Source organism: Oryzias melastigma, linkage group LG17, assembly GCF_002922805.2.
Source record: "Oryzias melastigma strain HK-1 linkage group LG17, ASM292280v2, whole genome shotgun sequence".
NCBI classification, from domain to species: Eukaryota; Metazoa; Chordata; class Actinopteri; order Beloniformes; family Adrianichthyidae; genus Oryzias; species Oryzias melastigma.
In genome coordinates this window covers 10,592,216-10,606,889 of record NC_050528.1, presented here as the reverse complement: position 1 = coordinate 10,606,889, position 14,674 = coordinate 10,592,216, and the positions used below count along the sequence as shown (strand labels likewise).

The following is a 14,674-nucleotide window of genomic DNA, read 5'->3' as shown; positions in this document are numbered from 1 at the left end:
AAAAAAAAAACAGTTACTGTCTGGTACTCACTAGTATCCAGTGAGCACCAGTTAGTATCCAGTAGCCTCCAGTTAGTATCCGGTGCGCACCAGTTAGTATCTGGTGCGCACCAGTTAGTATCTAGTGCTCAAAGTTAGTATCTGGTGTGCACCAGTTAGTATCCGGTGTGCACCAGTTAGTGTCTGGTGCTCACCATTTAGTGTATGGGGATCACCACTTAGTATCCGGTGCTCACCAGTTAGTATCCGGTGCTCACCAGTTAGTGTGTGGGGCTCACCAGTTAGTATCCAGTGCGGACCAGGTAGTATCAGGTGCACACTAGTAAGTATCTGGTGCACACCAGTTAGTATCTAGTGCTCACCAGTTAGTATCTGGTGCACACCAGTTAGTATCTAGTGCTCACCAGTTAGTATCTGGTGCACACCAGTTAGTATCTAGTGCTCACCAGTTTGTGTATGGGGCTCACCAGTTAGTATCCAGTATGCACCAGTTAGTATCCGGTAGGCACCAGATAGTATTCCGTGTGCATCAGATACAAAAATACTTTTTTCCCCCAAATTTAGATTTTTTTTTTTACGTGTCCTTAGAGGCTCGATTAAAAAAAATCAAACAAATGTTGAATGTAATACTAGTAATAGTAATAGTAATAATAGTACTGTATGGTAAAATAAAATCTGCATAGTGGAATTCAGTCGCTAAATCAGCAGACGATGTTGTCAATGTGTCAGGGTAATTCTGGAGTCTACTCCACAAAATCACTGATTAAACATTCAAAGTTTGAAACATCAAAGTCAAGTAAATACTATCTGCATCTTGAATCACATTTTCAGGAGGGCCAACAATCTGAAATTCCCAGAAGTTGGGATCTTAAATAGAAAAAAAAAATCCATAATCTACAGAAATATATAAATAATATAAATAAATCTTAAGAAATAATATAAAGAAATACATCAACAAGTAGTAGCATTTTCCTATGTCCCATTAACTGTTAATTTGAATTTAAATTAAGGATTATTTTAGATGAAATAATCTAGTTGTCCAGTCCTCATAGCAGAGAGTAGTATAAATCAGCAAGTTAATTATTTTTATTACAATATTACAATTTTGCCAAAAATAATAATAAAAAACAACAAGAGACATAATTTAGACTGTTAAGAGCCATGACTCCTCTTAATTCTCAGAATCTAGAGTAAATCTTGGTCCCCTACCTTTTCCTCATACACTTTTAAAACAGGATATTGATTGCTGGTCAACTCCATTACCTTTTGACCATATAGAGGGAAGCTATATACTCACATAGTCTTTTATCATACCTTGCATTTTATTTATTTATCTTTCCCTCAGTCAGTATTTTATCAATATCATTTTGAAGTGTATGTACCGATGCTGATGTTTAATTCATGGAGGGTTTGACTTCATACCATAAGAACGACATGCACTAATAGGAAATCAATGGCTGCTCCTGGTGGTAATGTAAGGCTGACAAAGTGATGATGGATTGTAAAAGTGAGCATGCCCCAAACGCATGTCCCCACGGTCATGTTTGTGCACTTGTGGTCATGGATACGTGTTTATGCAAATATGACAATCAGAAAGTGCTGAATCTGCAGCCTGTGATGTGAGTTTAGTGAACCGTCGTCTGCTGAAACAGCACCGATCGGACCTTTAGGAAGAATTTCCTTCATAAATCATATGGACTTCACATCTTTTTTCTTAATTTCTTAAAACTTTATTTATTTACCTGGTTTTGTTTCCTTATTTGCTAGCTTACTGTCACACCCTTCCTCTGGGGCACAAATACTTTGTTAAAAAAAAAAAAAAAAAGAAAAGCAGCTTTGAAAACTTCTAAACCTCTTATTTGCTTCCAACTCCGAGGGGAAGCAATCAATAGCCTTTAAAACGTGTCCCTCTGACATAAATTATTTAGTGTCAAATCAAAGGGCTGTGTATTTGGAGGGGGGCAGATGCTTGTCTGTCTCCGGGGTTGGCTTGTGGCTTTTGGCGTGGAAGTGAGCTCATCAGGCTGGACGCTAATGAAAGAAAAGCGTCATGGTGAGTCATGGAGCCTTTCACTGAAGGGAATTTTTTGATAGCACAAAGCGGATATGACAACTGACATCGCAGGACAGCCAGCCAGTGGCTGGTTACCTGAGAAACAATTCAGGTCCAGGTTCAATGTAATATTTAGCTTTTAAACACAAAATAAGGCATAGAGAAAAATAACGCAACAGCTTTTTATCCCTAGATGACTAACAATACAAACAACAGTCTTCTCTCTCATCTGTTGGTATCAAAAGTTCACTCAGAATTTCACATGACTACCTACGCATGTTTAACTTCTGACTCACACTCCATGAGTCTTTTCTGTCAAAAAGAAAACTTCTATGAATTTATGATTAAAACGCTCTCCTAAAACAGCTTTGTCGATTGTTTCCTCTGCCTGGAGCACAAACTGTGAGTGACCTCCTCTCCCCATCGCTGACCCTGAACTCAACTATCACAGCTTGAAGGTTTCATTCATTTCTCTTTTTTTGAGTTTCAGACTGAAAAGAAAAATAAATTCAATCTCCAAGGTACACAATGAGACAATGTGTGGATGAAAAACGCACTTCTGACCTTGGATGTTTTTAAACACTCCATAAGTAGATTTCAGTGTTTAAGGTAAATAACATTACATATTGGATCTGTTATAGCAGTGATTGAGTATTAAGTTTCCTGACTCAAAGAATAGCAGTGCTGGTTAGGTTGATATTTCAGACAAATTTAGCATGACTGTACCTTAAAGTCCCCCTATGACAATTTATTTTATTTTAAAAAAATGTTCCCAGTAGTGTTTTAATTATGATTATGAAGTTTTTAACCAAAATCCCACAACCTAAATATCTTAAAGAGCTATTTTTCATTTTGATTTAAAGCCTCTGTTTCCAAAATCTCCTCTCAGGGGGCGTGGCTTTTGGAGCTGAGCTGATCCGTGCTAGCACACATTAGCACATAAAGCTAAAAGACTATTTTAGCAGAAAGACTCATTTAAAAACATTTTTCCGGTGTACAAAGTAGCTAAAATAAAATCCGAAAGTGAGACAGAGTAAACTGCCGAAACTGAGGCTGCACTCAGGTTTGTTCATGGCGCCCAGCGACGACGCAGTGACACGCTAGCGGTCTACACCACGCACGCAACCGCTCAGTGGAAGCGAGGCTTAACTGAGTGGAAACGCTCACCAGAATTAACTAGTCCGTCCCGTACCGCTCCTTACAGGACTGGACTAATCAGTGGAAATGAGACTTTAAGATCCCCTCTTTTAGAAAAGCAGGTTGGTCGCGAGGAAAATCCAAAATGGCGGCCATTTGTAAAGATGGCTGCCACACTCACAAACATTACAAAAATATTCCAAGTTTATTTGTCCCTATCTCAACATTATGGGATGTTCATGCACAAAATGCAGAATTTAAACTTGAGACAGATTATTTATGTCCACAATACTATTATATGGATATATTATATATTTTTTTTTAATCTTGGATTTTCTCCTTGCCAACATGTTTTTTTTTTTTGTTTTTTTTAAGAGAATCGTCGCCACAAAATAATTATTTACCATAATAACTAGCTCCCCTTGTCTTTTACCTGCGCTCAGTTCACACTATCAACATGCACTCTGCCTGACAGCTTAAATAAACAGAAAACACTCCTGAGGGACTCATTGAGTTTGAGGTTTATATGGTGGGTAAAGCTCTTTAACCACAGGGAAAATTCACTGCTGCATTTCTGCATGAACTGTTTCTCACTCACAGCTGGTTTAAGTTCTCAATAAAATATGAAAGGAAAAGTTCAAGACAAGCAATAACTTAAAAAAGTAGAAATAACATAAAGATTATGAGTGGTTTAATATGAGATTATTATCAATATTTCTACCCCAGGGAAATTAAAAATGTGAGTTTTCAGGGGAAAAAAGCTTGATGTGATTTTTATAGATCTGCTAATATTTTGGTCCTTATCAAATATTCACCTCAAAGAGCAAACCAAGGCTTCCTGATGCACTCAGAGCTTGACATTTTACAAAAGGATTTTTTTTTATTTATCTGGATGTTTGCCCCTTTAATTAGACTCTGTAATCATCCTGAACACAGGGATCCTCAGATCAATGAGCTGATGGAGTGTCGTACAAATTCCTCGATCCTAAACATAGGTGTGCATTGTTAAATTTTATATAAACTCTGGCAGGAGAAATTATAATCATACAGACAGAAATATTATTTTCCATTAGAATAAAAAAAAAAGGGTGGGCCTTTGGCAGAAATGAAAACCTTGATGTCTGTGTGTCCACAGGGAACAGTGTTGTGTTCTCTTTGTCAGCATTGATTGAATAGCTGGAGCTTTACTGCAAATAATTGAGGCCAAATTTTGTTGGAAAGCAACAAAAAGCCACTAAATAATGGGGAGATTTTTGCAACAGTAGATGAGAACATTTTCCTGAAAGAAAAATATTTTAAATTAAACAGAATTTTTTGAAAGAAATTTGATCAGTTTTTCTGACAGAAAATAAAAGTGGAAAAAGTTGAGCAACATGAGTCAGGAAAAGGCTTTTACAATGTACTGAGTGTGTTTTTATTCTTGGACCTCTCAAAAAAATGCATTAAAAAAAATAAATAAAAGATGACAGTGTAAAACACATTACAATATGAATTGAGATTTTAAACCTTACACACAAATCATACTTCTCAGATTTGTTATGTAAAAAAAGGTACATATTTTCTGCTAAACATACCTTCTGTGCACTAATTAATAAATCAATTATAAATCATATTGGGATTTATCAAGTTTTTAAGATGGAAAAATGATGTATGAGTAAAACTAAACAAAACGAAGTATATAAACAACATACAACCATTAAAATGTGTGTGTGTGTGTATTAGGGCTCCCACAAACGATTATTTTAATAGTCGACTAATCACCGATTATTTTTTCCGATTAGTCGACTAATCGGGTCATGCGCAAAGTGGATGTAAAACATACATCTTAGCCATCATTAGCTTTAAACTAACTAAAAACTAGATATATTCACACTAGCCCAGCTGAAGATGCTAGTGATGATAACTGAAGATGCTGAAATTTATAGCTGAAATCGCTGAAGCTGGTAGCCAGCTAAAACATTAGTTAAATCCCAAATTAGCCAAAAAAGAGCCTAAGTTAGCCAAAACAGCTAGCATGTAGCTGAAATATTAGCTAAATTCCAAAACAGCTTAAAACCCAAAAAAAAATTTAGGTTAGCCGAAAAAGCTAGCATGTATCTTAAATGTTAGCTAATTTCCAAATTAGCCTAAAAAAAACCCCAAATTAAATAAAATAGAAAGCATGCCGCTGAAATATTAGCTAAGCTCCAGTTAAACCTAAAAAACTTGAAGAAAAAAATCCAAAATTAGCTAAAACACCTAGTATGGAGCTGAAATATTAGTTAAATTCCAAAATAGCCTGAAAACTAAAAATAAATAAATAAATAGCTTAAGTTAGTCAAAACAGCTAGCATGTAGCTGAAATGTTAGCATGTTAGCTAAACTCCAAATTAGCCTAAAAAAATGCCTAAAATAGACAAAATAGCAAGCATGCAGCTGAAATATTAGCTAAACTCCAAATAGACCTAAAAAAACGAGAAAAAAAAAATTAAATCCAAAATTAGCTAAAACAGCTAGCATGGAGCTCACATATTAGCTAAACTCAAAAATATTCTAAAAAATCTTAATGAAAATTGCCAAAAATTCCAAAATAGTCCAAAAACCTTGCATAATGCAAATACAACTTTCAACTTTACAACGCTCTGACTCAATATAATATAAAGTAACGACTAATCGACTATAAAATTAGTCGTAGACTATTTAATAGTCGATTAGTTGTCGATTAGTCGACTAATCGTGGCAGCCCTAGTGTGTTTTCTCAGAACATAGTGTGTAAATGTGTTTTTTGTATGGTTGTAATCAAGTATACATGTCAAAATAAATCTCAGGCATCAACCTGAAGTATATAAATATATATATATAAATTATAGTATTACACTGAACATAACAACAAAGTGGAAAAATAATGGAATTTTAGAGTTGGTTCTTTCTTTTTTAGGAACTTTTTGAGGACGTCCTCCAGAACAAACTTAAACTTCTGCATAATCCCTGCAATAACCTCACCAAACACTAGATGGTATTAAGGTTTTCTCTTATGTGACAGATAAAATGTATTCACATCCTATGTGTTTTTATTAATTTTGTAATTCAATTTCTCTGCTTTTTAAAACTCAATTATCACATAAAAAATGGAGGTTCGCCTTTTCTCTTCCTGCCCCATGAAAAGAAAGCGCCTGCAGTCACATGTGAGGCCAGCAGTGAAAGTAGGGGAGGGGTCAAGTGGATCTCTGGAGCCAGCGAACGTTTTACAAGCATTTCTTGGACATGTTGAAATCCTCTGAACGATCGTTTTTTTGTCCAAAAAGGCCAGACCGTTCTCACACGCTCTGCAGACATTTGCTGTACTACAAATATCAGTGACATGAAGAGGCAACTGGTCAAAAGCTACTTTGCAAACATTTAATCAGCTTGACCTATGAGCACATGCTTCTTTGCGGACAGGCAATCTAAATACATGTAAACACGGACAAAAGCGCTGCCGCTTTATATCATGTGGAACTGTGTGTACACAGAACCGCAATTAACCAGAACCTTTTAAACTTCAAATGTGTTTAGAAATCGCCAGTGAAAAAATAAATATCTAACATGGAGAAATTTGAAATAGGAAAGTGGCAAAACATTTTAAGATGTCTGTAAACCTGGCAATGAAAAGCAAAGCTTTCTGTACTTCAAAGACAATTTCATTTGAGAGGAAATAGTTGGATCATAAAACGTACAAGACGCAGCAAAGTAATTGAGGAGGGTCATTTGTAGGGCAGACAAGCTCAAACAGGGTCCTTTTCATTCGTTCTCCCATCCACTCCACAGCTCTGCGTTTGATTTTGTCTTTTTAAATGATCTAACCGAGTCCACGGAGAGCACACAGTTCAAGCCATCTTTCTTTTCTTCCTCCTGCGTTCCCGGCTCACCAGCACAAACTCCGTCTTTGTTCTCGGTGCCGTCTTTTGTAACCCAGCTGGTGACCACTTGAACATACTAAATGCTAGCAGTAGCTGCAGTCACACGGAGGACTCAGCAGTACCTGTGCACGCAGTCCTGGCTTAATTCCACTTCTAATCCCAACTGCTCCAGCTTTTATCCGCTCTGTCTTTGCCTGACTTTTGACCTCAATTCTTCCTTTTTTTCGAGCCCCAAGATTAGGGATTTGGAGGTAAAACTGGTCAATCTGCTTCGAGTGTGATAAAGAGTTATTAAAAAAAAAATACTGCCTTATTGTCTGCAGTTATCTGAGATAAAAAAAAAAAATCTTAAGCCAAAAAAAAGTAATAAAATTCTTCTGATATACATTTTAGATTTGCTCAAGAAAGAGTGCTAATGTGAACTTTACTAAAAACCCATATAGTGTTCAGTCTTGCTTTATCGAAGGATGGAAAATGTATCTAAAAAGTTCAGGCTCAAGTCTAAAAACTGAGTCAAGTAGAGTCAGAAATATTAAAAAAAAGCAGCATCATAAAAGCGCAGCGGTCTCCTTAGCAACTACAAATAACTGGTAAAGTCAGTCAATCATCTGTCATGTTTGGATGCTTTTATTCTGAAATACTTTCCTTTCTAATTGAAAGTGTCTTGACGATTTTTATGAAAGTTTGTAGAAAACTCCCAACTCTTTAAACTTGTTTTGTCTTATAATCCTTCGCGCTAAACTTTGTTGTTAGCTAATGAACCTGAAAGAATAAACAACAGAAGAGAAAAATTCGTATAACTCTAGATTACAATAGAAATGAATCAAATAAATAAAACAAAGGTTATGTGTTGTATTTTACTGAAAGGTTTAGAGCTCATCTCTGAAATTAGTTTGCTTGATCTATTTGTCTATTTCAAGATGAACTCTAGTAACTTCGACTGTGTTATGGGTCATTTTTGACCCGTACAGATTTTCTTCAAGAACATGCAAAAAAAAAAAAAAAACAGATATATTTTTGTCAGCAAAAGAATCCAAACACATTGGAACACAAATAACAAAGTTTAAGAGAGTGGGAAAAGTTTCCCCAGATATTATTCATTACCTAAAATCAAAGCAGCTGATAAGAAAACTCTGATGACCCAGCATTATAGCAGCATTTAAACGCATCACGGAGGCGTGAAAAGAGTCTCATATCAGAGTTGTGTGTAGGTGTGGTTTTGTGTGTGTGTAACAAGTGATTTGTATGTAAACATTTGTGTGTGCAGTGAGATGTAATTTTATTTGTGTATGTGTAATTTTTTTTTTTAATTTATTCATTTTTGTACTTTTGTACTTATTCCAAAGTTACACTCGCACAAAAGTTACGCACTAGTCAAAGATTATGCACGCACAAACCCAAAATTACGCACAAATCAAGAATTACTCCCTCAAAAGTTACACACAAATCAAGAATTACTCACTCAAAGTTACGCACAAATCAAGAATTACGCACACACAAACCTAAAGTTACACACAAATCAAGAATTACTCACTCAAAAGTTACGCACAAATCAAGAATTACCGCCTTAAAAGTTACACACAAATCAAGAATTACCGCCTTAAAAGTTACACACAAATCAAGAATTACTCACTCAAAAGTTACGCACAAATCAAGAATTACCCCCTTAAAAGTTACACACAAATCAAGAATTACTCACTCAAAAGTTATGCACAAATCAAGAATTACGCACACACAAACCTAAAGTTACGCACAAATCAAGAATTACGCACACACAAACCTAAAGTTACGCACAAATCAAGAATTACTCACTCAAAGTTACACACAAATCAAGAATTACGCACACACAAACCTAAAGTTACGCACAAATCAAGAATTACGCACTCAAAAGTTACACACAAATCAAGAATTACGCACACACAAACCCAAAGTTACACACAAATCCAATCCTGTCTTATTGTATAATGAATCAGCCAAATGCTTGTGTATCTGTATCTTTCTTTTTTTATTGATTGATTTATTAATTGTTAAAAAGGCGCAAAATAAGTTTTTCTTCTTTCTGCCCACTTTTCATTTTTTTCCTTTTCTATCATGCATGAGTTTGCAACTCAAGTTTATATTGTATGTTTATATTAATGAATAAAAATGAAAAAAAAAAAACATACACACACACAAACCTAAAGTTACGCACAAATCAAGAATTTCTCCCTTAAAAGTTACACACTAGTCAAGAATCAGGGTGACACTTATTTCTCTCCATACTATCCTGGACAAATGAGCATCTCCTGAAGCTCACATAACTACAGGAGGACGAGGCCGTCAGTGTTTTGGCTGAAGTCAAATGATTGTAATAATGCCTCTAATTATTGCTTTATTATTTATCCAGTTATTTTATTTAACCAGGTCAATGCCGACCCTGACACCAGAAAATACACATTTCAACCAGAACATTTTAGAATACAAAATGTAAAAAGATTATTTTTTTTGAAATTAAGGTTCCTGACTAAATCAAAAAGCCTTGATGGAAAAAAATAATTTAAGCAGTTAAAAACTGAAGCAGGTCGGTGCCGACCCTAACGCTAAGGTTAAACTAGTTGAATTAATACATCTACACTGACGATTTGAAAGTTATAACACAATATTTGGCCTTAAAGTGACAAAATAAAGGTGCAATCCCATTAACTACACTTTTTAATACTACAAAAACACGTAAGTTGATACATTTTTAATGCATTCGTCTCTTGTCGTCTCCGTTCTAAATAGTTTTACCCACTTCTGACTTGTTGTCTCTAACACGCCTTTCATCTGCGTCACATGGATGATATTTTTGTTTCCACTGTGATTGGAGCTCCATATGGTGAAACAAGGCAGCCTTCATGTGTGTCCGCCTTTAGTATTTGCTTGTGTAATCAGCCTTGCAGTTTGGTAGCTGTTGACTGCGCATGTTTACTCAGATTGTTGGGTTGATGAAGATGAAAGCCGACGGCGGTCCCTTCTAATCCGCTCCACCGTGGTCGTGTGGAGATGTGGCCCACTGGTAATGGCAGGAAGGGAATGCTCCTTTGAATTGGGATTCCCAGCATGCTTACTAAATAAATATATTTGAATTAAAAAAAAACAAACTACAACCTACGACGGCTACATTTTTAGAAACAGGTAAATTAGGCCTCAAAAGTTTCTGTGGTCATTTGTTTTTTTTTTCTTGTGAGAGCACAAAAGCCCAGCTGTAGTTTGGCTCAACACAGATTTTCTTTTGGAAGGAGTGTCCTTTCTTGGTATGCTCTGCAGGCCACTGTGACCTCAGGACAGTTAGAAACATGAAAGGGAGGACAAACTCAAAAACAACAAAGACAAAAAAAAAAAATCTCCTAAAATGACCAGAATTTCACTCTATGATCACCACATATGCTCATCACAAGTCATTCTTGCCTCTCTATCAATGGGACAATATCTGGTCCAGCTCATCATTAGGCAATCACTATTCTGCAAGGAGCAAAGCTTTTTTTCCACGTCAGCACTACTTCAGGCTAATGAACAAGTATTGATTTGTTTAACAATCCCAACAACTGCAAAGTGCTCACTTAATTTGGTGTAAGTGAGTTCTTCTTGGCAACCGACCGCTCAACACCCCCTCCTCCCCAACAAACTATCTGTCTTCTTCACTTCTATGCTTGTGTGAGCTCATTTTAAGAGGAAAAAAACAAGCATGAAATGCAAATGTTATCATTGAAATATTTCTAACTAGTTCCAAAAAGTTATTTTTTTTAAATATTCATTAAATAATCCTAGCCTACAATATTTTACTAAATATTACAAACTAAAAAGCCGTATTGAACATTAATGTTAAACTCCATTCTGTCTTCTAAATTCCCCTTATTTTTAGCTCCATTACTCTTTAACCTCTACTGTGTCAGAAATGGAAAAAAATAAACTTCTAATAAATAGAAAAAAACAAGTTCAATACCTCCTAACTGAGGAGACTGGTCTGATAGTGTGTTCCCACACTGCATCCATGTGGTCAACATGGTGTACTGACACACACACTAATAATTTGGCAGTTTTATAAATGCTCCACTATTTCAACTGGATCCTTCAATGAGAAAAAACACATTTCAATAATTTTATGGAGAATTCTGTGGAGTCAAATCAGGATCTGCTTAAAGTTAATAAAAAATAGATTGAAAAAATAAAATAAAATACCATTTAAAAGCAGTTTTAAACTTGAAAATACATATTGAAGACTTAAAGAAATTATTGAAAAATTCCACTTGAAAAAAAAATATTGAAAAATTAAAAAAAAAAAATTTTGAAACTTTAAAAATGATTATTTTTTTAGTTACCAATTTAAAAAAATAATGTTTATTAGTACTTTCCAGTTTCCTTTTATTTTCAGATTTTTGAGTTTTCGCTGCTGAGCTGATCCTAATTCTATAAGGGGGCGGGGCTTTGATCCTCCATCCCAAGATCCTCTAAGAGGTAATGGTAATGTGACGTCTTTCTTTCTTTTCTTTTTTTTTGTGCTTGAGCGTCAGGGACATCAAATTTAATTGTTAAGATGCCATCTGAGGTCCTTTGGCGTGTTTTGAGCGCTGGGTGTGGCGCATTGATCTGGTAGCAGCGCGATTTGAGCAGCTTAAGTGCAAATATCACAGCATTGCCGAGGTCGCCGCTTTGCTTCAACCAATAGGGGATCAGTTAAATTGATCTAATCCTGAACTTCCATTTTCTTAACCCACATAGTCCCTAATGGGCCTTGGGGCTGTCTGTTGTTTAAATCTTTAAAACAATAATTGAAAGCTTAAGTAATAAAAAATAAAGAAAACAAAAGAAGTAACATGCCAATTTATATAAAAGAATGGTTTGTATTGTAATACATTTTAAAAAATTGACAATTCTAAGTCTTCTCGTGTACACAACACATTAAAGCATTTTTTAACATAGAAAAACAATTATTTTTTGCTAGATTATAGTCCGGTACTGTATTTGGAGCGTTTCTATTATAAAATTGACCCATTAAGCCAGACCGATCTATACAAGTCCCACACTGCTGACGTCACACAGTAAAATCCATTGATTGGCGGAAAGCTGTCACAACATCAGTAACCTCCTGTATTCTTCTTCGCCTGCAGAGATACAGTATTCCCCCCGTATTAGAAGCTGGACACACGACAAATCCACAAATACGGAGACACGGTGTCCTATAATTCTGTCCGGGCACAAACTGTAATCAATAATGTCTCCTTCATGATCAATTTTTACTTCTGTGTCTTGTAAACGATGCTTTCTATATATCACCACCAAATCCGAGTCCCTGATTGGTCAAAGTTCAACTGGTTTGACGTGTTTAATGGCTGCATGTTTTGTACATAGAGCCCCAAAACGGACCTGAAAGCTTGCGTGAATGCAAGAGTTTAGAACGCAGAAGACAGAAATGCACATTTACAAAGACTTTTATTAGAAGTGGTCACTTAAATCTGCGTCTCCAACCTCGATGTGAATGTAGCATAAGTGCGTACAAGGTCATATGTCTCTGTGTGGTCCAGCAGAGGACTGGCAGTGGGTTCTGGGTGTAGTCTGCCTCTCCCCAACACTCACTGGATAGGCTCCAGCAACTCTGTGACCCTGAAGAAGTCTAAATGGGGATAGACATGAATGGATGGACAGTCAAATCTATATTTTTCATCATTGATCTTAGTAGTACAACCTGTTTCAGACACAAGAAATCTAATTTTAACTTTACTGTTTGCATTCAGCTCGTTGGCCCACAGTTTGCTTTAAGGACTTTCCCCAAACTTCACTTTTTATGACAGAGTTTGTCATTGGGTGTAACTGCTCTCCACCTTAAACTGTCACTTGTCTCAGTGTATCAGCAGACATGCCCACACACAAACGTGACATGCGGTCAGACACCATTTGCCCACAAAGGCTTCCATTTCTTTCTCTTGCTGAAATAATGTTGTTCTCCTCAAAACCAGGCATCACTTGTCCCATCTATGTTGAACTCATTAGATCCAAACCTTTAAGCATTCATGAAATTTGATTTTATAGTCATAGTATTAATGACATTGTTTCTATTCCATGCAGTCCTTTTAGAAGTCCACTAAAAGTATGCAGTTAAACAAGTCCACATCTTATTTAATAGCATGTTTTAACCAGTAGGTGGCGGCAGAGTGCCACTTTCCCCTTTTTTTCTGGCTGTATGTTTATTAATAGAAGTTGAGTTTATTTGTATGAAAGATAATTTTAATAAGTTGAACAAAGACAGTATGTCACATGGTGATGTTATATAATATTCTTGGATGTGGACAATAATAATACTTAAAGACGGGAGGAAGATTTGAAGAAAAAGACGAAGGAAAAAAAGAAAGAAAAGCTGCGTGCATGCCAGGAAGGGCATGGATAACTGAGGTTAGAGGTCTGGGGGGAGCTGGAGGGACAGTTGGTGTTTGGCCGGCAGATGAGGGCAGGCAGGGGCAGAATTCGGAGGGTAAACAATGCCTCAGAGCGCAGATGGGTGGAGCTGACCATCAGCCTCTGGTGTGGTACGAACACCTGTTCGTCTGTCTGTGCCGCTGGCCGGCGCGGTGTCACAATGTTTGAGTTTGTTAGCCGCAGTACAAACTACAAACCAGTCAAGAGTTCACGTACAATAAGCTGACTGTACAGTTTGTCAAGATTCGTGTGTTTGCTGAGCATATGTGCGTGTCAAAGGTATTTCTGCAATGACAGAATGGTTCCATGTGTTCAGACACATTCAGAGAACGAGGATTTGGGAAGGTGTTGACTTAGAGGGGTCAGAGTTCAGACTCTGCTTCTGCAGGGGGCACGTGGGAGCACTTCCCACTCCCATCCTTCCCTGTGAACTTATGCACGCACACTCACAGACGCACACACGGCTGGAAAGTACATCCAGTATGTCTGTAGAGTCAGTTTTGAGACGGGCCCACACACACTTGAGCAGATACACAACCAGATTACATTGAAGACAAAGAGATGAGAAGTCCGAGCTAAATGCTACATCACAACCACACATTTGAAATATCGACTGTTCGGTTAAGGTCAAGAGTAAAAGAAAGTGTGTTGCTTGTGAAGAGGGAAAGGGCAAAGGTCAGGGATCTGTTTTCCAAGGGAAGTCAGGCAGATGATAGCATTGACAAACACATGGACAAAATGGCTTTCTTGGCGGAAATCCCGGCCATAACTATCGTGGTTGCCATGAGCAGGCTTATCTGTCAATCAGCCACAGGGTGGAAGCTGTACATCATAAGACGGTTAGTAAGCTTAATTTGAGTCCGGGTTTTGCACAAGAGGTTTGGATTGTAGTAATAAAAAACGGTTATCAGATCACAACTTATTGACGTGAAAAAATCATGACCAATTCTAGCTTTCTTAGTAATATTTTTTTGTAATTTAAATCAACACTTATTGAAATTTAAAACTTAAGAAAGTCTTGATTATAGAAAATGTCTAAATATGATCAGCGAGTCTGATGTTTCTGTTTTCTAAAAATATTTTAAGAAAAGTACGACGGAGTATTAGGGCCACCAAAAAGAAAAAAAAAGTAATATTACGACTTTTTTTCTCGTAAATTTACGACTTTTAATCT

General features: G+C 36.5%; 1 protein-coding gene across 3 annotated transcripts in view; it reads right to left on the bottom strand.

Moving 5' to 3' along the window:
- The window catches only part of gpc5c (glypican 5c), a 122,266-nt gene that overhangs the window by 38,236 nt on the left and 69,356 nt on the right, over nucleotides 1-14,674 (bottom strand). The window contains exon 7 of one of the 3 annotated variants that reach the window (XM_036216401.1): nucleotides 11,403-12,700. The exons of the other annotated variants lie outside the window; for them this stretch is intronic. Within the exon in view, the coding sequence (XP_036072294.1) occupies nucleotides 12,589-12,700 (112 nt within the window). The 3' untranslated portion in view covers nucleotides 11,403-12,588. Of the gene's footprint in view, nucleotides 1-11,402; nucleotides 12,701-14,674 lie in introns of those variants that run through there. 3 annotated transcript variants of the gene reach the window in all.